This window comes from Tripterygium wilfordii, chromosome 14 (assembly GCF_013401445.1).
Source record: "Tripterygium wilfordii isolate XIE 37 chromosome 14, ASM1340144v1, whole genome shotgun sequence".
Taxonomy (NCBI): domain Eukaryota; kingdom Viridiplantae; phylum Streptophyta; class Magnoliopsida; order Celastrales; family Celastraceae; genus Tripterygium; species Tripterygium wilfordii.
The window spans coordinates 9982767-10006896 of record NC_052245.1 but is presented as its reverse complement, the minus strand read 5'-3'; the positions used below and the strand labels follow the sequence as shown (position 1 = coordinate 10006896).

General features: G+C 36.2%; 3 protein-coding genes across 6 annotated transcripts; 1 reads left to right on the top strand and 2 right to left on the bottom strand.

Moving 5' to 3' along the window:
• Window positions 1–296: 296 nt before the first annotated feature.
• Window positions 297–5690, top strand: LOC120014502 (chaperonin CPN60-2, mitochondrial). The gene is made up of 18 exons (XM_038866468.1): window positions 297–408; window positions 639–663; window positions 762–893; window positions 1235–1394; window positions 1642–1817; window positions 1903–1998; window positions 2948–3052; window positions 3205–3291; window positions 3466–3555; window positions 3658–3738; window positions 3821–3889; window positions 4015–4092; window positions 4235–4330; window positions 4496–4595; window positions 4680–4783; window positions 4966–5071; window positions 5218–5296; window positions 5386–5690. Exons 1-18 carry the CDS (start codon window positions 371–373, stop codon window positions 5498–5500), a joined length of 1737 nt encoding a protein of 578 aa, XP_038722396.1. The 5' UTR covers window positions 297–370; the 3' UTR covers window positions 5501–5690.
• Window positions 5691–6527: 837 nt separating this feature from the next.
• Window positions 6528–10958, bottom strand: LOC120014624 (PHD finger protein ING1). Of its 3 annotated transcripts, none has more exons than XM_038866630.1 (8): window positions 10821–10942; window positions 9797–9859; window positions 9655–9726; window positions 8835–9022; window positions 7907–7970; window positions 7663–7762; window positions 6952–7123; window positions 6528–6856 (listed from the first exon to the last, which is right to left on the bottom strand). In XM_038866630.1, exons 1-8 carry the CDS (start codon window positions 10846–10848, stop codon window positions 6746–6748), a joined length of 798 nt encoding a protein of 265 aa, XP_038722558.1. In that variant the 5' UTR covers window positions 10849–10942; the 3' UTR covers window positions 6528–6745. The 3 variants fall into 3 exon arrangements, with proteins under 3 accessions (XP_038722558.1, XP_038722557.1, XP_038722559.1); XM_038866629.1 differs by lacking the exon at window positions 10821–10942 and adding an exon at window positions 10466–10604; XM_038866631.1 differs by lacking the exon at window positions 9797–9859 and having other exon boundaries at window positions 10821–10958.
• Window positions 10959–17002: 6044 nt separating this feature from the next.
• LOC120015464 (putative disease resistance protein RGA3) lies at window positions 17003–20162 on the bottom strand. 2 transcript variants are annotated; one of them, XM_038867908.1, is made up of 2 exons: window positions 17425–20162; window positions 17003–17269 (listed from the first exon to the last, which is right to left on the bottom strand). In XM_038867908.1, the coding sequence occupies exon 1, from the start codon at window positions 20008–20010 to the stop codon at window positions 17425–17427; it is 2586 nt and encodes an 861-aa protein (XP_038723836.1). In that variant the 5' UTR covers window positions 20011–20162; the 3' UTR covers window positions 17003–17269. The 2 variants fall into 2 exon arrangements, with proteins under 2 accessions (XP_038723836.1, XP_038723837.1); XM_038867909.1 differs by having other exon boundaries at window positions 17003–17189.
• Window positions 20163–24130: the final 3968 nt, after the last annotated feature.

Sequence of the window (24130 nt, the reverse complement as noted above, 5' to 3'; positions counted from 1 at the left end):
AAAGTATGTTAAAGGTTGAATTTAAATAGTAAAATTATCATCTTAATCAAAATTATGTGATCAACAAAATATTGTAGACTTCTTGTAAATAATAATGACGCCAGAGGGGTTTTTTTTAAAAGAAAAAAAAATGGTAAGGCAAAATTAAAAACGAGTGAAAATGAAATTGTGGAGGAGGGTTTTTAGTAAAACCCTAAACCCTAGAACGCTAGAACTAGAAGTTGCGAGTTGCGACTGGTTTGCTTCTGGAACCTTCCCACTCCGTTAAAAACGCACGCTCCCCATACTCGTTCCTGTTTCAGTCAGTCTTTCATCGCCGTGTCTCTCTCGCTTTCTCTTTTTGCTTTACCATCTATTGACTGTCTTCGCCATGTACCGTCTCACTTCAAGCCTCGCCTCCAAATCTCGGTGTGTCTTCTTCCCTACATACTTCGATTATGTTTTGTTTGTTTCTCGAGAAGAAAAAGTTCGATGTGCGAAGGAAATGCGGAGAAGCCAGTGTTGAACAATCGAGCGCCAATACATTGGATTTGAAATTTAAATTTTTTTCGTCCTATTAGTTTCCTCTGTCTCGACCAATGATACTGTTATTTTCTTGATTTATCTCACTGTAGTTCTGTTTCTTTTGTTTTTTGCAGGGTTGTGAGGACCTGTGCTCAGCAGGTGATCGTAGTTTATCCACTATTTGTGTCTTTGTTGATCTTTAATTACGTTTTCTTCGTAACTTCCTCTGAACTCGTCTATTTCTGTTTGTGTTCTAGGTTGGAAGCAGGTTGAACTGGAGCAGGAACTATGCCGCCAAAGACATTAGATATGGGGTAGAGGCACGCGCCTTGATGCTAAGAGGTGTTGAAGAGCTTGCTGACGCCGTCAAAGTCACAATGGGTCCGAAGGTCTTTCACTTGCATCCTACATGCTATTATAAGTGGTGTACTTAAGTCTGATGTGTTGATTCAATATCAGTCTTGGATTGTTGCTTATTTGATATTTAGATTTGTGGTCCTTTGTTAGAATTAGTGGTTTTTCCATTCATTACGGAATAGTGACTGATGCTCATTTTGTTAATCAGTAATGCTAACTGAATATTGAAATCTTGTAATATTGTACCTATGCTATATATCTTGCGTATTGTGTTCAATATTTATCAGCTACATTATTTGGTGCTTCGCATTTTATGGACACTATCTTGTTATGCTGACTGGGAGTGTTTCTTTTGGTGCTCTTTTGTTTGAAGGGGCGTAATGTGGTTATTGAACAAAGCTATGGTCCCCCAAAAGTGACCAAGGATGGTGTAACTGTTGCAAAGAGTATTGAGTTCAAAGATAAGGTCAAGAACATTGGTGCTAGCCTGGTGAAACAGGTGGCAAATGCAACCAATGATGTTGCTGGCGATGGTAAGCCTTTGAAACTACATAGAACTTTTTCTTTACATCTTTATAAACTTATTCTCTACCAGATGTGGCTTGTATCTTTCTTTTTTCCTGTTATCTTTTTCTGCCTTAATATAGTTGGCATGACATCCATGTTTTTATTGTTGGTACAAAGGAAATGATGTAACATTTACAGATAGAAAAATGTATTAGCGTTTGTTATGTTATGTATGCTTAATTTTGTCATGAGAGATTTTCAATGTGTTTGCAGGGACTACATGTGCTACGGTCCTCACAAAAGCAATATTTGCTGAAGGGTGCAAGTCAGTTGCTGCTGGGATGAATGCAATGGACCTTAGACGTGGTATCACTATGGCAGTTGATTCTGTTGTCACAAACTTGAAGAGCAGGGCAAGGATGATCAGCACTTCGGAAGAAATAGCTCAGGTTTGTTACATTATGTGCATATCTGTTTATGTGTATTTAGAAGTTCAATTTTCATTCAAGGGTAACTCAATTATTTGCTTGATAGGTTGGTACTATATCAGCAAATGGAGAGAGGGAAATTGGTGAGTTGATTGCTAAGGCCATGGAGAAAGTTGGCAAAGAGGGAGTTATCACAATTCAAGTATGTTGAAAACTCTATTTTTGTTTCTTCAATTTATTAGTGTCGTGCTCTTTGGATCATGATTGTTCGGTCAAGTTGTGGAGCATATTTTTTCACCCCTCCCCAAACAAAAGAGGCTACAAGCTGTTTCTGGTGCTACGGAAGTCCTTGGACTTCAACTTGTGGAGTATTGTATTATTATATACGCTAACTTTAACTCAGCATTCAGATAACATATGTTTTGATTCTGTTATTTACTCCTACTGGAGACTTATGGAAGAAGATTTCGTAACTTAGTGCTGTTCAGGATTGGAGATGCCTTCATAACACACTTGTTTTAACGCAATCATTCATATGGTCATGAGACATGCATGCTTAAATTGAGAATCCTAATCTGTCATGTAAATAGTTTTTGGAATTCAATTGTAGTAGTGACTGAAGTTTTGGATCTGTTCGGCTTTTAATGTCTTGCTTTTGAAACAGAGCAGCAGTTTAGAGTTTTGTTTGATATTCTTTAAAGAGGGTATCATTTTTGGGATGACTGTTCTAGAATGTCAATGTTTTGTATGTTTATGTGGTGTATATGCGTGCTCTTTTTCCCTGTTGTCTCACTTGCTGAAGTTTGCTTTTACTTATGAAAACAAGCAGCACAATGGAAAATGAACTTACTTGACCAGACTCCGATGGCTGTCAATAAATACCGTCTAATGTATAGGCTCCATATGGTGTTTTTTAATAAGTAAATAATATTTCCTCCAAATAGAGTTCATAGTCCAACTGTGGTTTCTGGATGACAGCATTCTATGTCCTATTTTAACTTTATGTGATGTGCATTATAGTTTTCTTTCCTTCCACATCACTTTGTTTGTGTTCTGGTTAGGTTTTTCAGAGCTTTGTCTCCTCCTTTTCTCTATTGTCTTAATTTGTTTGCTGAGATGCATGGTTGTTACTCTTTGTTTAACTATTGCAGGATGGGAAGACATTATTCAACGAGTTAGAAGTTGTTGAGGGGATGAAGTTGGACAGGGGCTACATTTCTCCTTATTTCATTACCAACCAAAAGAATCAAAAATGTGTAAGCGCTTAATTCCTTGAATTGAGATGCATGGCATATATCTTGTAACCTCAGTTATAATATCATGATGTAAGAAAGTGAAAACAGCTCCTTACGTAACTGTATGATATCCTGCCAATTTACTAAGATGCTATCGATGTCTGTTATGGCAGGAATTAGAAGATCCTCTAGTTCTGATCCATGAGAAGAAAATCTCAAGCATAAATGCCGTGGTGAAAGTACTAGAGTTGGCATTGAAGGTGAACGTCAGTTTTTATGTTTAATATATTGTAATAATAGTGGGCTTTGTGTTACATATGACTATACTTATAATTGTTGAAACTTCTTTTTTCTTATAAAAAATAAAGTCTCAACAGTAAGTACTTTTAGAATTAGGTTTGTTTAGCTGATTTAGATTTTATAATTGTTTTCAGAAACAAAGGCCCTTATTGATTGTTGCTGAAGATGTTGAAAGTGATGCCCTAGCAACTCTAATTCTCAACAAACTGCGTGCTGGAATCAAGGTCTGATATTTACAGTTGGATGTATCAGTAATTTGTATCTTGTGCTGTGCTGTAATTTAGCTCTTGATTATACTCCTTATTGGAATTTCCTATGTACTACAGGTCTGTGCAATCAAAGCCCCTGGGTTTGGAGAGAACAGGAAGGCCAATCTGCAAGATCTTGCAGTTCTCACTGGAGGAGAGGTTAGTGCTCTTGTATGCATCTATCTTATTGTTATCTAGAGATAGGAAGACCCTTTAATGTGCTTTTCTTTATTGGTTGCAGCTTATAACTGAGGAGCTTGGTATGAATCTTGAAAAGGTGGATCTGGATATGCTTGGGTCTTGCAAAAAGGTAAAGCTCAAATATTGCTTGAAAGTTGTAGTTATTAAGTGCTTTAGACATGATTGTGTTTTTCTTTTCTGTTGCTGTGGGTATGACATCTTGAAGTAGTGTTTCTTGTTGGTTTTGTGCTGCAGGTTACAGTTTCAAAAGATGATACTGTTGTTCTTGATGGCGCCGGTGACAAGAAGGCCATTGAGGAAAGATGCGAACAGGTGCGTGTTTGTGAAGCATTGCTTTTGTTTTCGTATTTACAAGCTGGCTCATTATTTCTTTGTAGAAGTAAATGGTCGAGAAAATTTATTAAATCATTTCCATGTGCTCCTGAAAGTATGGCTTCTTTTCTTGGGCTATCAGATCAGGGCTGCAATTGAATTGAGCACATCCGACTATGACAAGGAGAAATTGCAAGATAGATTGGCAAAACTCTCAGGAGGTGTTGCAGTATTGAAGGTCTGTGTGAAGTCTTGTTCTGTTATTAGAATACTAAGTCCTGTTGGCAAAGCAACTGAGGCTTCTTAGTCAGCTGCATTCTTTATTTGGTATTTGCAACAATTTCCGGTACTTAGCTTTGGAATCACCAAAATGGAGATGAAAACTAGACATGGCTTGTTGCAGATTGGAGGAGCTAGTGAAACTGAAGTTGGTGAGAAGAAAGACAGAGTTACAGATGCCTTAAATGCCACAAAGGCAGCAGTCGAAGAGGGTATAGTACCAGGTGAATTTTCCACCCATCTCGTCTAAATTATATTTTAAAATTGAACATGGGGGACAATTTCTTAATGAAATGTTTCTATTGCAGGTGGAGGTGTTGCTCTTCTTTATGCATCAAAAGAGTTGGATAAGCTGCCAACTGCCAACTTCGATCAGAAGATTGGTGTTCAAATTATTCAGAATGCACTCAAGGTTTGTGTCTTGCTGATGTGTAAATTTTTTTATCCCACATCAACAGGGGTGTGAACAAATTCACATTTCATGGGTTTTGTCATGTAAATAGCTGCAATACTTGAGATAAGGAATTTTATACTTGTGGGATTTCTATTCATCGTGTAAAAGAAGGCATACTCGTATTTGTTTTTGATTTGCAGACACCTGTATACACAATTGCTGCAAATGCTGGAGTAGAGGGAGCTGTTGTTGTTGGTAAGTTACTGGAGCAGGATAACCCTGATCTTGGATATGATGCTGCCAAAGGTCAGTTACTGCATTATTTTAATCTCTGAGGTTGTGTATGTTTGTTTGCCGTGTGCTTGAATCTTTGCACTCGTGTGTTTGGTTACAAACTCGTGTTCAATTCTATAAGCAGTGAAATAATATACCAATTTTGATTGTTTAACCAGGTGAATATGTCGATATGGTTAAATCGGGCATCATCGATCCATTGAAAGTTATTAGGACAGCTTTGGTCGACGCAGCTAGGTAAGCTGAAAATCCTTTCGTCTCACCGACTTGGTCATTTCTTTTGTTTTTCTATCAATTCACCATTTGTGTGCCACTTCTATACGCAGCGTGTCCTCTCTGATGACAACAACTGAAGCTGTCATATCTGAACTTCCAAAAGATGAGAAGGAAGTTCCAGCAATGGGTGGTGGTATGGGTGGCATGGGCGGCATGGATTATTGAGTTCCTGAATTTATTTTTGATCTTCAGGCAGGCCATACATTATTCATAAATGAGTTATTATTCAAATGTGGGAAATTTAGGATCAAACCATAGGTTGGGTGGCATGTGTACGGTAATGAGAACTGTCTATCAAGACTTTTTGCCACTGCAATTGAGAGGTTATTGATTCTATACTTCGTCATTGTCAAAACTACAAGTCTTTATGGTCCTAGAAAGGCAATATCAGCTAATTTCTTTGACAATTTCTTAACATGAGACACTGATAGATCCTTAAAATTTATTCCGTCTCAATTTGTTTGTCATCATTTGAAAATTTAATTTTAAGGAGTTATGATTAAATATAATGCAACTGTACATCTAAATTTTGTCCTTATTTATGGTGATAATTTTTTTTTCTTAAAACAAGAATAATTAAAATTACAAGGGTAATTTTGAAATATAATAGTAAATTTATTAATTAATGAAGAAAAGTAACATTAATTTTGGGACAACTCAAAAAAAAAAAAAAAAAGCGATAGGAGTACTGTTTGTGATGAAAATAGTTTTTGATATTCACAAGACAACAAGGCATCCCAAGAATTTTATTTCCGTATAAGATGCTTTCATAGTTTCATGGATGGCCCTTGAGTAATATCTTCTTCTTCATCTTGGGGTACCCTCAGGCTTAAGGTATTCAATATATCCTCTGTCCTCAAGTCAAGGCTACAATTTCCAATTTCAACTTTCTACATAAAAAACCAACCCTCCTCTCAACTCTCAAGGGCATATAATCTCCATATCTTTGGAAAAGAAAAATAATTTTTGAAAGTCTTTCTAGTTTCTATTTGGAAAACAAGCCTTTTTTGTTCTGAAAATTTGGGGGAACATCTAGGGTTGTATGTTCAATAGCCGTATTACTACAAAGCTGGGGGTAAGGTTGGAGATTACTTCGTCAGATGTTTTAGCTAAAAATTTCAGTGAGTTCTAATTTCTAAAATTGGCCTTTAAAGCAACTCAAATTACAGATAAGTTGCTGCATAGCAGAATGGCAAGGCTGACTCCAGAATATCTGACATTGAACAAGTAGAATGTTGCATAGAACATATGAATCCAGAGAACCAACAGCTGAATCAAAATGAAGCAACTCTATGAACATTAACAAATTCAAAACGGAAAGAACAAAAGGGTTAGTAAAATATCTATCATGCCTGTTAAGACAATTTTACAACAAGGCTTTGCAGATACATAAAGGCACAAGATCCTGCATCATCTGCCTTTCCGCCGATTCTTTACAGTAGCGCAGTCCGAGCAATACCACTTTCCTTTTGGCTGTTCCTTTAGACCAACACAGCCAAAGTGAAACCATTCTATCTTGCACTGTTCAGGAACAGAGTTTTCATCACATAACACAAAAAAAAAAAAAAGGACAAAATATTTGAAAAGGAAATATAAATATACTTGAGAGAACATACATCTGGATTATCACAAGCCACCATCTCCCCGTAGCTAACTTGGTTGCAGAAACAATAAGTGGGTTCATTTGGATCAACTGGTATATCTAACTCCATACCAGTAGGATTTGTAGCACTAGATGCTGCTGCTTCTGTCACTGAAGATACTGCAGCTGCTGTTGCTAGCCGTGTTCTGCAAAAATAGGTGGTTTCATGAAAATTTCATCTATACTGCTTGGGTAGCATGGGCGTAAACAACCTCTTTTTTGAATACCATAAAATGCAACTTCCTTGGATTGAAATAACAAGGAAATTTATAGAACAGTATCCTTGGATGACAACTTCTATCCCTCACAATCATCATCTCTATCTCCCATGTCTTGCTAACACCATAAATAAGCAGGGAAAGAAAATAAAAAGAAAAGGGAAAAAACCACTACCTAAGAAGAGGGTATAAATTACACAAATGTACTAATGAAGAAGGCATGCACATGTGTCTCAGTTGGTTACGCATGATCAAATGACAAGGCATTTTGCAGGTCGTTTTGCAGGTCGAAGACGTGTAATGCAGTCACAGACACTTGCTAAGGATAAAAATGAGGTGGAGAGAAGGGGTGATGACTAGTGAGTTTAACCAGAAAGAGTTTAATATTAACATAAACTCAAGGACAAAGTTTGTTAGGGAGTCTTTGAAGAAACCAAAAAATCAACATATTAAAGATAGAGATATACTTTTTACGACCTCCCCTTCCACTTTCACTACTCCTTCCAGGCTTTGCGCTACCATCAGGACTAGGTGTAGGCAGGGCAGTTGCAGCAGCAATTTCTCTCTCTGTTATCACATCAGAATAGCGCATGCAAAACAGATGAAATACATAAGCAGGCAACTAAATATATAATCTATTGAAGCATATTCTAATGGGAAAATGCCAATTACAGGCTGAGGGATATTGAAAAAGGGATATCAGACGATTACCCCGGCGAATCTCTTCATCAAACCTTTTCAAATATTGATCAAGTTGTTGTATGTGTTTATCTACCTGCAACATGAATAGATTATACACTGCTGGCAAGAAAATAACGACGAGAATCTAGAATTCTGTTTGTGTTTGCGTGTATCCTTTGCTAAACATGGACGAGATGTTGCAGGGGAATCGTAATAATCAGATTTTACCAAAAGTAAAGAGAAAAAAGCAAAGAGCATTATTTGGGGATAGTTTGCATCACTATACAAGGATGAATAGAGTCCACTATAAATTCCTAAAAAAACATAGACAGAAAAAATTATGTAAATGGGGAAGAAAGTAATTAGAATAGCACATTAACCCGTGAATCAAAATTGCACAAGACATTTCTACTTCATTCAATCCCTATATATCTTTCACAGCCACGCTCTGATGACACTCGTTTTTTGCAATTTGTTTTGGGAATGGTAGAAGGATATTTCATTTTTACTCAAGAATTTCTGCCTATAAAGGTAGTGATGTAATTTCTTCGCTTGTATATCTACTTAGCAGATATTATTAGCCACGACCAAACTGGAAAAAAAACTATCTTATAAAAGTAGGAGAAACTCCTACCATACTTTAAAATTAACTGATGATTTTCGGTCTTTAGGCAAGGAAATGATTGATTGATGATTCCCTGGGTCATTAGTGGAATAGCCATGTTCAGTTCTTTTCCTGAATGACTAAAACAACAGAATCTTGCAGCTTCAGGATTAGTCGCTACTCACTAGTTACCGATCCACCAAAATGCAAGAAATATGGCAATTGAATAGGAAAGATGTCAAGAAAATGGGTATTACCAATCCACCCTAAATTGGCAACCATAGTGCAAATAAGAGTATACATGCGGCAGATTATTTTAATCGAACATATAACAAAAGCCATGTTTCCACATACCAAGTCATATGCCTGAAGAGCCAATGCAACCTTTTCATCAGCAATCCTAATGCTGTGTTTCTGCTCATCAAGTGCTTCATCTGAGAATCTAATTAGCGAAGTATCCGGTGTGATATTTCCAGCTTTAACACCCCGTTTAATATCCTCTATTTCTCGTTCACATCGCTCTTCATTTTGCTTCTGAATTTCTGAAAAAAAGAATTTTTGAGAAGTCCATTCCCAGACAGGAAATAAAATTTTAGTTACAAATAAGCAGATGATTTTATGTGCTTCAATTTTTCTTGCTACATGAAAAATGAAGTATTTATTTATAAGCTTAGGCACAAAACACAGGAAACAAAAAAAGAAAGAAAAACATAACATCTGTTTCTTGAAATGATTTTCATCACAAGTCGAACCTAGTGGGATATTTTGTTGTAAACTAAGCCAGATGCGGATCATGATCCTGATTTCACCCCATCAGGCCCATCCATAAAAGAAAGCTCAGCTTTTACTTTGTGCAGTTTATAAATGTCAGACAAAAAAGGAAAGAAAGAAAAACATAACATCTGTTTCTTCAAAAATATTTTTCATCACCAATCGAACCTAGTGGGTTATTTTGGTTGTAAACTAAGCCAGATGCAGATCATGATCCTGATTTTGCCCCCATCAAGTCCATCCATAAAAGAAAACTCAGCTTTTACTTTGTGCAGTTTTCACTGTCATTAATTTGCAACTGTTGTATATCTCTCTTTCATTCACAAATCTGAGAACTTCCGGAATCTAGTTAGTTTTATTATGAAGGGCAGTAGTATCTACTAAAGCCTGTTATACTGAATACCTAGTAAACTTTTATCGAGATCATGCAGCAAGGCATACTTCTTTTGCAGAATATTCGGCAGTGATTCCAGATCTGTACAAAGGTAAATTAGTTAAGAGCAAGCAATTCAGTAAGTGCTCAAAGAAAGAAATGTATTACTCACAATCAATATTTAACAGAACAGCACACATATACCGAGACTGAGACTCTGCAAAGGAGCATAAATCTACATTGAAAAAATATAGAAATATTAACAGAAGGACAAACAAAACAAACAATATTTATGTACAGCTAGTCAGCTACATATTCAGATATATAGATGAAAATATATCTTCCGCCTAATCTAGCCCTTGAATTTCTTTGTTTTTTTTTAAAAATGAGGCAAGGGTTTAATATATCAAGGGAAAATTAAAACTGAAAATTCAATGGGGTGCTAAAGTAGATTTGTATTTCTTGTTCTGGTATGCCTAAAACGTGACGTGCATGGGCCACTATCAGAAGTTTATTATCAACTATAACTATTTGTAGCCTTCAAGGTTGATATCTCTCCCTATACATTTATGTCCTGGCAGTGACATACTCATATTATTGATTATTCATAGCATAATTAATCAAGACGTTCATGGTTTAAACTATGTAGTCCAGCCTTTGATAATTTCTTCCTCAAAACTGGGGTAGTCACTTGAACTCAATAGAATGTAGTCACTCGGAGAGCTTTGGTAGTACCATTACAAAAATACATTCTGTAATGCATAAAATAGACAGTATCAAAACACTTGATCTCATATTTCAGCTAATAAATGCTAGTTTTGGAAGATAATATTATACGTACTCGTTAGAGGGTGTTTCCATCTAGAAACAATTAGAAGACTTGTATCTTCCCAAACAAAAAGCATATAACCATGTAATATCCCACCACATCGATCAATGGGCAACAATGAAATTGACGTTAACATTGTTCAGTTATACTATCAGAACTCAAAGAACAAGAAAAGAGTCCAAATGGAAAGAAAAAAAAAATCAGAAATAGAAGCTATTAACAACAGCTCCCAAAGCATCAAATGTACAATAAAATGAATCAATTCTCTTCCGGTTCATTCAGATACGAAAAATTGGTTTTGACATTACATCAATAAAATAAATTAGGGATTCAAAAGAAGGCGTCTTAGATCAACGTGATAACTTACCGGCTTGAAATTCTTCTAGGAAAGACATCTGGGGATCCTTGCGGTTTGCTCGACTGATTTCTTTTAAGTTTGCGAGAAAATTGCCAATCTTCCCAGCCAACGAATTGGGGACCTAGCATCAAATATATGTACATGTCAATTTTGTTAAATGACTTGCATACCCCTGAAAGCATAGTGGATAGACGACATAAAGCGGGGCCATTTTAAGGTACAAGTGCACCTAGTGCTGTCAAACGGGCCGCGAGGCCTTGAACCCGGTACGGCCCGGCCCGACCCACATATGCCTTATGGGCTGGGCTGAGAAACCCAGCTCAGGTGCCCAGCCCGCATGGCAGCCAACGACTTGTTCTTTTTTCTTCTTCAAATGACATTTTAGCCCCCAATAGCTATAAATTAGCGGGGAACATTGTTGTTATTTTTCCAACAATGTTAGGTAGTCCAAAATATAGGAGCCCAATTCTAGGTGGCATGGTGACTGAATTGATGACTAGGCTAATGAGAGAGAATTTTAAAATTTTCAAACAAATACCCACACTCTTACATCTCCCCTACACTCTCACGTGTTCTCTCTTCCCCTCTTTTTCTCTTCTTTTCTCTCTCTCTTCTCTCCCTCTTTGCCTGAACCCAAAGTCTACCGTCCGGCCATCGATCTAAGACACCGACCCATCAAACCGAAGCGTCGGAGCGTTATGACTCACCCTCAGCCTTCGTTTGTTGCCAACAGTTGCCTATTTCATCGGAATCTGAGTTTGAAGTCGCGGCAAAACGAAACTTTCGAAGTTCGATCTAACCACCATAGGCCACCTCTTTGCGAATCACCACCACCGTTGGACTCGTCTTGTTGAGCTCTACAGGTTTCAGCCATCGGACGGCCGGAATAGTTATTCCATTGATTTTGTATGTTGTTCCATTACTTTTTTTGAAACATCTGGTTATTCCATTGATTTCTTATGTTATTACATTGAGTCATCCCAATGATTTTATTGTAAGAAATATAGTTATTGAACAAAAACTTTATATCAATGGATTTGGGCTCTTCCATTGATTTTATTTGTGGATTTGGACTATTCCATTGATTTTATTAGTGGATTTCGACTATTCGATTAATTTTTATCAATCAATCTACCTGAGATTAAAAATAGTTCTGAACTAGTGGAACAACTAAATTCATTGTTTTGAATTAGTGGAATAACTAAATTCATTGTTTCGAATCAATGAAACAGATAAATTCATTATTTTGAACCAGTGAAGCAACTAAATTAATTGTTTTGAACTAGTGAAATAGCTAAATCCATTATTAAAAATCGATAGAATATATCTCTTGAAGAAACTTTCATTAATTTTTATTAGTGGATTTAGGCTATTCCATTGATTTTATTAGTGGATTTGAATTATTCCATTAATTTTTATCAATGAATTTGCTTCCTTGATTCATCATATCATTATCACCCTATTCCACCACATTAAAAAATTGAACACGTTGCATGCCCTAACAAGTAACAACCCTGTAGGGAGCAAGAGAACCACAAACAAATGCATGTGCTGAGATGCAATAAACCTACTAAACCGTTTCAAGGACTGTTTTCCAATTCGCAAGATGCCAGAGAATGTGAGTTGTTCTTGGCCTACACTAATGGATGCCAAAGGTCTTCCCACAATGATACAAGCATTCACCCCGCGTGGTGCAACAAGTGGCCACCAAGCCTTACGACGATGTTCTCTTTTGGCATTCCTGATGCGGTTTAGCTCTTGATTATTCCATCAATTCAATTAAGCCAACAATCAACTTTTTTCAAATTCTTTTGAAATGAGTACATTTCCAACTATTCAATTGGTACACAAACTAAGAAGTTGTGAAACTTTTTTTTGATAGATCTATTTGAATTTTATTAAGTATGAAAGAAAGAAAATTACAAGCAAATAGCCACCGAAATGTAGAGATAAGGAGCCTCATAAACAGCACCCAGAATTGAAAAGCCCAACACTAATCTAAATTATATTTGAAAAGCCCTAGAAAGATGAGGAATCTTAGATGAAGAAATTAGCTTCAGAGGTAAATGATTACAATATATCCTCACAAAGTACACCACCAATTGAATTAGTTAAACTCTACTGATTTAATCAATTAAACAACTAAGTTCTATTAATTTAATGAATGGAATAACTAAGTTCCATTTATTTAATCAATGGAATTAGCGATTCCCGAGTTAAGAAATCATGGAACAAAGAACAAAACGTAAGAGCATACAATAGCTGTTGAGATGGGGTTTGTATTCAAGGATCAAAATCAGTGTAATGACATCAAAATCAATGGAATAATGATCTGTTTGAGATTAAAAGCAGTTGAATTACATTAAAATTAATAAATTCCAAAATAAAATCCACTCCACATTGATAACAAAATTCATTGTTTTGAATAAGTGAAACAACTAAATCCATTTGTTTGAATCAATGGAACAACTAAGTTCATTGGTTTGAGCAGTGGAACAACTAAATTCATTTGTTTGAACCAATATAACAACTAAATCCATTATTTAAAATCGATAGAATAGATAAATCTATTTAAAAGCCTAAATGTAATCGCAAGAACAAACTTCCTGGTTATGTGCAAAGGAAACAAAACTCCGGGACTCACGCCATGTTTCTATATTTTTGCAAGCTTTCCAAACAATCAGTAGAATATCTAACTATGAAATCAGCAATCAAAGCTTGTAACAAAATATAAATGTTTGATCAATGTTAAAACATAATAAAACAAATGTGCGAGCTTCATTTCTAGTGACATTACAAATTTTATTCTTTAATACAGATAAATGCAATAGAAGAAAATATATATTCTCTCTGCCAACTAACGAAAATAATGACAAGGAGTCTAGAATTAACAAAAACATTTTTCTTATGATATCATCTTCATCTTCAGAGGTGTAAATAATAGCTATATCATTGTTCTCAGCATTGCTTTTTTGCACTCTCCTCCCATGCTCTGATTAGTGACATCCTCTTCTTGATTTCAACCCTTGCAAGGACAACATATACAGAAAATACAAATAAGTTTATTAACTCAACATGTTTAGCAGCTAGAAGAAATTTCAAAACTTCAGGCAAATCAGTGGAATATCTAAATCAATTAGTTAAAATCAATGGAATAGCTAAATTCCATTGATTTAAATCAATGAAATAGCAAACATATAATGACATAAAACGTAATATTGTATCCAACTATCCATTGAAATCACACAAAATCACATGCTCTCCAACCACATAAACCTTGAAAACAGACTAACCATGATTCACAAACTCTTGCAACACAACTGGTGTATCTATCTTACCCAATCCTTCCTTGTCAAAGACTAGTAACATTTTGTTTGGGAGAGAGTGAATCAGTGAATGGTAATTAGTCACGTGAGTGACAACATTATGGAAGGGAGTGGCCATTCCTATTCTTAAAAGAGAGATCAAAGAAATTCTGTAAAAAATATATGCAAATGATGACTCACCTTTTCAATTATCAAGGAGGAAGACAAACAGAGGATGATATAAGTTTTGTCCTTGTGCAAGTCTGTACTCCTATCAGCCATCAATTGCTTTGCCACCACTGGGAATTTCAATCCCTTGACCGAATCAACAAAACCCTCCTTATCAGAACCCATAACCGCTTCAATATCCCAATATCTTTGAATCCTTTAAAAATCTGCAACTTCGTCACCACCTCGAGCATTGAAATCCGATTATGGAGCTGCTCGATTGAATCAAGGGAGCCTATGGACCGATCGCCATCCATCACTAGACGATCTGTCGAGCCAACAGAGGAAGAGAGATCCGTCGAGCCAAGAGAGGAAGAGAGAGTGTGTGTGAGGGTGAGGGAACGTAGGGTTTAACTTGAGAGAGTGGTGAAAATTTTTGAATTTAAAAAATTTTACACCTTGACAAATGATATAAATGATATGGCATTGCCACCTAGATTTGGGTTGTTTGGGTTACCAGAAATTTGAACTTTTTGTCATTTTTCTTTCAATATAAATTAGTATTTGGACCGTGCTACGCACGAATAATAATTTTTTTTTGATTTAGAAAGATATTGCTAAATACATATTGAGTTATGGGTATATAGTTTTTTTTGAACACATGAAATAAAATTTCAAGGAAAAGAAACAAAAACATACACAAATAGAGTTGTTAATATATATTAAATTTGATGTAAATAAATGTATAAACTTTTACGGGGTAGGTACTGGAAGGAAGAGACATAAATTGGGTAAACCAAGTTCAAATAATATTTTTTGGAACGAAAATGATATGTAGCCATAATTTTGACATCCATAAATGTACATAGTCTAGGTGGCATGCCAACTCAACATGCAACCTAGATTAAAAAAGACAACTCACTTTTCTCTAATTTTTCCTGTTTCTCTCGCCTCATGGTTTTCTTTTTGTCTTTTTCATATCTCTTTCTTCTCTCTATTTTCTCTTTCTTCTCTGTCTTTCCTCTCTTCTTTGTCTTTCTTCTCTACTGCAACATATACGATCAAAAATGGAGCAGTGATGGAGACCGATGGGGTGGTGATAGCCGTGTGAGAGAGATGGTGATGGATCTGAAGACTTTGATGAAGTGTAGGGGTAATAACGGTGTTGGTGGCGGAGGAAGATGAAGTGGAGTTAGGTTTCATCGTTTTGTAATTACAAACATCATTTTTTTTGTCTTTTCTCACATATATGTTTATGGTGTAAGGGAAAATATGCAAACAAACAAACTTCAATAATTTTTTTCCATTACTTGTTGTGATTCTTGGACTTGCTTCTTCCTTGAGTATTCGACGTGAGCCCTGCCATGTTTGATCTGAAAGCACAAATGATGAATATTAAAATGTCATGAATTTATACATTTTGGACAACAAATGCAAAATTTATACAGTAGTGGCTTATTACATTAACAGTGTAATTAATTACATTCAAAGTGCAATAAACTCCTACCAAACTGACTAAGTCACCAATGCCAAGTTTAATAACAAGTGTCTTATTATATTGACAATGTACTATTTACATATATTGTAATAAGCCCCTGCCAAACTACATAAGCCAACACTGTCAAGTTTACTCACCAATGGCTTATTACATTGACAGAGTAATTAATCACATTCAAAGTGTAATAAGCCCCTGCCAAACTTACTAAGCCACCAATGCCCAGTTTAATCACATGGACAGTGTAACATTTATATATAAATTGTAATAAGCCCCTCCCAAACTAAATAAGCCAACAATGTCAAGTTTACTCAACAATGTCTTATTAGATTGACAGTGTAACTAATTACATCCAAAGCATCATAAGAAGACAAAGCATAAAATCCCATAAAACCCATGGAAACTCAAATCGAAATCTCAAATACCTACTAAAGCCCAAACAAAACTCCAACTGAACTCTCAAATACCAATGAAAATCCAAACAAAACCCAAACAAAAATCTCTAATACCCATCAAAATCGAGTCATCATTGAGTGTCCATTTGTCGTGGCCGTTTTGATCAATGAAGGGTTGGGCTAGGTGCTCCTCAACTAGGGGAGTCCATTGGTGGTGTCGGTTTGCTGAACCAACACCGAAATCAGTCGGATCGGGGCTTTTTGTATGGCGATTAACACGATTTCACGGTGGATTTTTGACAAAACCAGACGGCAGGTGGTGGTGGGGCTTTGCTCCTGGAGGCCGGATGCTTCTTTTGACGGCAGTGGTGGTTGAATTCGTAGCGGAACGATGGAGATCCATCGATAGCCGTGAGAGAGGGAGAGAGAAGGTGCGTGAAAGAGAGGAGGGTGCATGAGAGTGTGGAGGGGGAGAGAGAGAAGAGAGAGAGAGGATAGAGAATTGAAATATCAAGAGATAAGAGATAAAAAGTGTTTTTAAGGATTTTATTTTTGAATTTTGAATTTACCATATGGATTTGTATAGGTAGAATGCCACCAAGTTATGGACTATTATGGATCTATTTTTCTATGGCCATGTAGTGAAACCATGCTCCGTTCAAGTTTATAGTAAGAAAATATTCAATATAACTATAAATAAATAATCAATTTTATATATGAGAAGTCAAACATGTTTAAATCAACATATAATTTAACTTTTTTAAAATAAAATAGATGAACATACACAAAGCTCTAGCCCAAGAATGACACCATGACGACACCACCGCCTCAACCTCAACCTCAACCACACATTATTTGTTCTCCTGTTAGAAGATGACACCATGACGACGCCACCGCCTCGATCTCAGCTTGTAAACACTGTTCGCAAGCATTTGTAGAATTTATAGATACACGAGATCATCTCCGTTCACCAGTTGAAAGGATTTGTTTCAGTCTCAACCTAAGCCTGTAAACACTGTTTGCAAAGCATTGGTAGAATTTGTGGAGAGACGAGATCATTTTCGTTCACCAGTTGAATGGATTTGTTTCAGTACCCTGTTGAATATATAAGCAATGCGTTTGATATGCTCTATAGAATATAATTCAGAATGAAATTGAAGAAGCAAAATAACTTTTTTGATTAGAGAAGAAACATTATAATTTAGTAATACTGAGAAAGTAGTCAAATTTAGGGGCAAACATTTTGTTACCTAAGCAGTTGATAATGCCTCATCTTCAACTTCATCATCATCAATATCAATGTTCGAGACATGAGCTATCTTATGCCAATCCTCACCTACAAACTTCTTGCATCTTTTACGCAGTGTTGGACATCCTATGATTTTCAATTCCTTCAAGGCAGTCAGACAACGCATCTCCTCTGGTAGTGACAACAACTTTGGACAATAACGGATCAAAATCTTTTCAAGAGAAGTGAAGTCTTGGAACCAGTCCGGAAATGTGGAGATGTTTTTACACCTACTAATTGTGAGTGTTTGTAGAGTGTTGAAAGATATTTTAAGCCATTGGGGTAAGGTCACGAGTAGTGGCAACGATTCAAGCATCAAAGATCGAAGGCTCACCTTGACTTCTTGGTTCTCATCTTCTTCCATCAAATTAAGCTGAACGCAATTTTTGATACTTAAAACCTCCAATCCAGATAAATATTTCCAATTTCGAGGTAAGGAAATTAAATTTTTGCAGTTCCAAATCTCCAAGAATCGCAAGGATGTTATAGGTTGTATTCCTTCCATCGAAAATTCAAGATTGGTGCAAGATTCAATAGACAAAAGCTGAAGAGACGTTAAGCACCCTATTTCATCTTCCGGTAAATACTTCTGTTTTACCGTTATTACTAAAACTCTCAACTTAATCAGGTTCCTTATGCCTCTTGGCAACTCTTCAAGTTCTAAACAATTACCAAGTAACAAAGTTTCCAAATTGTGCAGCTTCAAAATAGAATCAGGCAATCTCCTAACTCTGCTATAACATAAGTCGAGATGTCTCAAATACTTCAAACCACCAATCGCAGTTGGCAGTACCTCAAAAAATGATCCTTTCAAATCCAACATCCTCAAATACGTACATGTAGAGATACATGTATTGACAAAAGATTCACAAGCAGGGCCTTGCAATTCACTAGGGAAAATTATAGTTCGCAAATAGTTTTTCTTTCTTAGAAAACCCGGAACTTCTTGTTCTAATAATGCCTTGTTGGACAATGACAGATGTCGAATCCCCTCAGATATATTGTTGGTATGAGTCTTCATAGCAAAGCACTCGCTTTGTGCCACTGACAATGCAAGATCATGCACTAAGTCATGCACTGTAAAGCTAAAAAAACCACCATTATCTTCAAAGTCTTGCAAGAATGATCTGGAATACAACTCCTTTATGTACTGCAATCCAGTATCTTCTATGTCTTGATGTTCATTTGCGGTTTGAAGAAGCCCATGTGCCATCCAAACTTGACCCAATGAAACGCTGGTGAAATCAATATCCTTGGGAAAGATTGATAAAATACTGAAACATGATTTCAAATGAGATGGCATTTGATCATAACTTAACCTTAAAGCAGGTAAAATGTCATTTTCCTTCTGCTCCAGCTTCCATATCTCATTATCTCTTATGAATTTCCAATAACGTTCATCGCTTTTGGAATATAAAAGGGTCCCCAATGTCTTCACAGCTAAAGGAAGCCCTCCACATTTCTTCACGATGTCACCTCCTATCTCTTTGAGATGTGGATGTAAATCCTCTTCTCCTTCTATAAATGCCAATTTCTTGAACAAAGACAAACATTGTTCCTGAGAAAGACCCTTCAACTCATATGAAGAGACAGTTCGAACAGTCGTTGCAACTGAGGCACTGCGAGTAGTGACTATGACTTTACTTCCAGGAGCACCTCCCTCCAATAAATCCCTGAATTCAATCCATTTCCCGCGATCATCACTCCACACATCATCCAAAACAAGCAAGAATGTCTTTGAATTCAGCTCTTCTTGAATCAGCTTTTGCAATTGGTCAGGATCCAAGTCTCCACGATTTTGAAGAGCTAATGACTTGAGCATGCTTACCATGATTTGTTTCTTGTCAAAACTTTCAGATACGCACACCCACATCTTGAGATCAAAATGTTTGTCTACTCTCTGGTCATTGTATAGCAGTTTGGCAAGTGTTGTCTTCCCCAGGCCTCCTACTCCAACGATCGGAATCACAGAGATATCTCCACCCACAATCGGATCTAAGAGAAACTTGTTAACTAGTATTTCCTTGTCACTCTCTCTTCCAATAACATTTGATGTACGCAACAGAGAGTCAGTCATTTCCCTCTTTATTCGACCAGCTAATCGATAGTCAACTAGCTCTGTAAGATGAAATTTTGACTTTTCAGCTGCAATCTCATCTAATCTCTCCCCAAGTTTCTTCACTTTATGACCCATTTTGAGATGGAAATTAAGCGGGTTAGAGCTTGAGAAGAAGCGTGTTAGCTTCGTTTTGGTGTGTCCGTACTGTTTCACAACTTGTTTGCGCAAGCCTTCGTACTCGAGCTCGTCCAGCACATTCTCAGCATCATAACAAAAATTCTTAAGCCTCCCAAGCCAAAGGCGCAACGCTTGGCTCTGTGCCTGCTTCTCTTCTGCATCCAGTAACACAACTTTTATTATTGTTAAGTTGTCCTCAAGCTTCTTCAAATCCCTCTCAAGACCGCATGCCAAAGAAACTTCTTGCAGTGCAAGAGAAGCTATCTTTCCCAGAATGTTTTCTGCAACACTGAACAAAAATGATTCAGCCATTTTTTTCTTCTTTTTTTGAAGAGAAATGGGTAAAGCTGAGAGGTTATGTTGTTGTTTGTCAAATTTACAAAGCTGAAGGTAACTGTTTAACTTCAGGGGAACATTGAAGAAGTTGTGTCAATACATTGTCAGTCGTCTCTAATACAATTGACCAAATCAATTAGATAGTTTACAATATAGCTCTTTGCTTTTGGCAATTATGGACAAAAAAAAGCCTAAAATGGTTGTAACCAGTGGTCTGAAGCTCAAAAGCATACTCGTATTTGTAGAGGATCTGTTTGGTATTGAATTAAAAAGGTGGGCCCGGCCGAAAGAAAAATAAAAAACTATGACACCACCCATTTGTCTTGTATTTGTGCAAGATAAGTCAAAATGGTGGGTCATGTGGAAAAGTTGTGGTAGTTGTGGTGGTGTCGACATGTGCAACTTGATTGGTTGCACTTGTTTTTCCACACGGTATAAGAGGGGGAGAGAGGTGCTGGTAAAGGACCAAGACAAACTGCTGGGCCATGTGAAAAAGTTGTTTGTGGTGGTGTTGAGATGTGCAACTTGGTTGCGTGCACTTGTTTTTCCACACGGTATCAGAGGGTGAGAGACGTAGGGGTGTAAAAAATCAAACCACACCGCAATCCAAATCGTAAACCAAACCGAAAATAATCATTTGGTCCGATTTTTCGGTTTACGGTCCGGTTTTGGGTTAGAAAATACAAGTTAATCGGTTTTCGGTTTACGGTCCGGTCTCAAAAATTATAATTCGGTCTCAAACCGAAAACCGAATAGTATTTTGGGTTTAATAATACTTTTATAGTTTTATATAAGTAATAATATATACAAATTAGTATGTAATATACTTTTATATGCTAATATAATCTAATTAAGTAATTAACCATCATCTAATCTAGACATAAGTCACGTAAGTACATAACTAAATAACTAATAGTCTAATATCTAAATGACTAAACCGAACCGAATTTTCCGGTTTAAACCGATAAAACCGAAAACCAAACCGAATTTTTCGGTCCGATTTAAAACGGGTTGTACAAATTAAACGGTCTGATCCGGTTTATAAAAAGAGCAAACCGAAAATATTTTGTTTCGTGGTTTCCGATTCCAAACCGAACCGTCAAACCGAACTTCCACCCCTAGTGAGAGGGGTGTTGGTAAAGGACCAAGACTGTGTGGCAGTAACAAATTTTCACATAGTAAATTTTTATTTGATTGTCTCTTACAACACTTGTAATTTTTCTTCGGTTTATAATTTTTTATGTATACTTTTGTATTGTGATTGTGTTACAATTTTTTATATTTCTCGAGGAGGATCTTGGTTAAATTTTTCAACAATTGATATCGGAGTATGGTATTCTTGAGATAGACATGTTAGATGTCGACATCGAGAAATTTGATGAGAGATGGATTAATATTGGCTTGTGACAAGTGTAAGTCAAAGTTGTGTTAATTCAATCGGAGTTACACAAGGCGTCTAAAAGGTGTGGACAATCTTTGTTGACAACTGAAGAAAAAAAATGTCAGGTGGAGTAGGTCGGCTAAAAGCTCCAAGTCAATAGATGGAGATGTTGATATCGCCGCTGATGGTGAGTCTCTTTTTTCTCCATAAGAGGCTCGTTATCCTTTTGGTATGTTGTTGATCTCCAAGTTACTATGAAAGAGGATGTGTTACTATTAACAGGTCCATAGGTTTGCACACGTACATTGGTTTGGCATTAATGTAGCGTGTGTAGTGGAAAAGCATGTCCAGTGTTGATGAACTCTCGAGAAAGTCAAACGTGGGGGCTCCATCATAATTGTTTCAATAGGTTTTTCGACATGAGCCAAATGAAAATTCTTAAAATGGTGAATTTTGAGTGAGTGTATTCTTTATGGTAGAGTATGACAATTCTCTGTATTGAGAGTTGTGACTGCTGATGAATATGGTGCTATAGCGAAAGTTATAAAAGTTTTTTTTTAATGAAGGCGGAGATTGTTGGTATTGATGCCTGTGATGTAATACTCACGGGTAATGTGTGTGTAGGTTGTTCTTGCATCTGCTTAGGTTGTAGTTCGAAAAAACTAAAAGAAAAATAAAAACTATGACACCAACCATTTGTCTTGAGATAAACAGTGGGCAATTTGTGGGAAAGTTGTACATGACATTAATTGTGATAGTTGTGGTGGTGTGGACATGTGCAACTTGGTTTCTTAGTTTTCTAGAGCTCCAAGCTCATTCTTGAAAACGACACTTTCAATGCTCCCAAATCTGAAACTTGGGACATATATGATCATCAAAATGAATAACCTACAAAATAAATAGGAGATAAAACTCCCCAATTGTATGTAAGCTCGAAGAGGTTCAAAAAAAACACTTAGGTTAATCATATTCGAAAAAAACCCAGGAAATTCAGATCACTGCATGATAAATCATTTTATGCATATTAGAATGCCCATATAAAATTTCATAGCAATTGGGAATCATTTGGTCACTCAACCAAGTAACTAACTCACTTAAATCGAAAATTGATAAAAACACAAGTATAGCAATCAGCTCCTGTCCAGCCCCTATGTGTGGTGGTCAAAATTTGACCGTAATAATTTTATATGAAAGATCATAGTAAATATAATAGACATACCAAATTTCAAGTCAATTGGTTCACCTATGATGAAGTTATAGCCTAACCAAGTTGATTAACAAATCACATATAGGGCTGTAGGAGTAATCCTATTAAAACACATCTTAATTGACAAAATCACTCGAAAAATTCTAAGTAAAATGTTTTCAAAGTGTTGATATTAAGGTGCATACAAAATTGCATGCAAATCGTAGTACATTTGGTTTGTCACGTTCATTAAAGAAAACATATGCTCAAAACGTAAGTTTTGCGCAAAAACTTAGTTTTTGTGGAAATTAAGCATATGACCAAATATGAATGTAATGCACTAATTCTTATCCTAGAATACATATTGGGGTCTTGTGAATGTGTGGTTCAAGTTTCATGCCATTTGGAACTAAGTTGGCCGGATAAATTATGGATAATCAAAGTTTAAGTCCTAACTTAATCCATTCAATTTTGTTTTCAGAACTGATTTTGCAGCATTATGTTGAGCATATATGCATGTCAAATTCACATAGGTATAGGCATAAGCCTCACTTAACATGTATGGAACATTTGGCAAATATCATGGCATTTTCATATAAATTCAATTATTATAAATCAAAGAATATTCAAATAGCACACAAAAGTCATGTCATAAATAAAGTTTTGGTATCATCAAAATTAAACATGCAGGACCAAAGGTCCAACAAAAACTACCTAAAAATCCCTTGATAATTACAACATGGTCATAATTACACAAAATAAACTTTGTAATGGATGTTGGCGGGTTCCTGCAGTGGATACAATTAAGCTGAATGTTGATGCAGCTGTTTTTGCAAAGAAGAACAAGGTGGGTGTTGGGGCGATCCTTAGAAATCATCAAGGGGATCCTTTGATCTATTCGTCTGAAAGGATTAAAGGGCGCGTAAATCCTATGTTTGCTGAACTATTAGCTGTGATTTATTCTCTTCGGTGCTTGCAGTTGGAGGGTTTTAGGGAGATGGTGGTTGAGGTGGACTCAACAAATGTTGTCCACGCTTTGGTATCCGATGATTATTTAGAGTTGTGGATGGGTCATTTTATGTGCGAAGCTAAATCTTTTATGGTTCGGTTGGGTGTTTCTCTTTGTCAACATGTTCTCCACTCTGATAACTCTATTGCTCACACTTTAGCTCGTATGGCTAAGAATGGGAGTAGGAAAATCATTTGACGATTTGGGTAACCGATGGAAGTTGAGTCTGTCATTGTGAGAGATCGTCTCCAGAATTTGTAATCTTCTTTTTTAATGAAAGTTTTCTTTCTCAAAAAAAAATGTACGTGCCTTGTCCACGACACAATAAATTCCCCAAACTACCCTATTTTGACAAAATATAAAAAATAAACAATTCCCGTGTAAAAAACTCTGGTAGATAAAATAAAATAAATTTTAAAAAAAAAAAAAACAATCAAAGAATGAAATTGTTTGTCCAACCAGTCGGACTAACACCTAGAGTTGAGCATGTAAGCTTCAAATTAAGTCAATGAAAAACTTT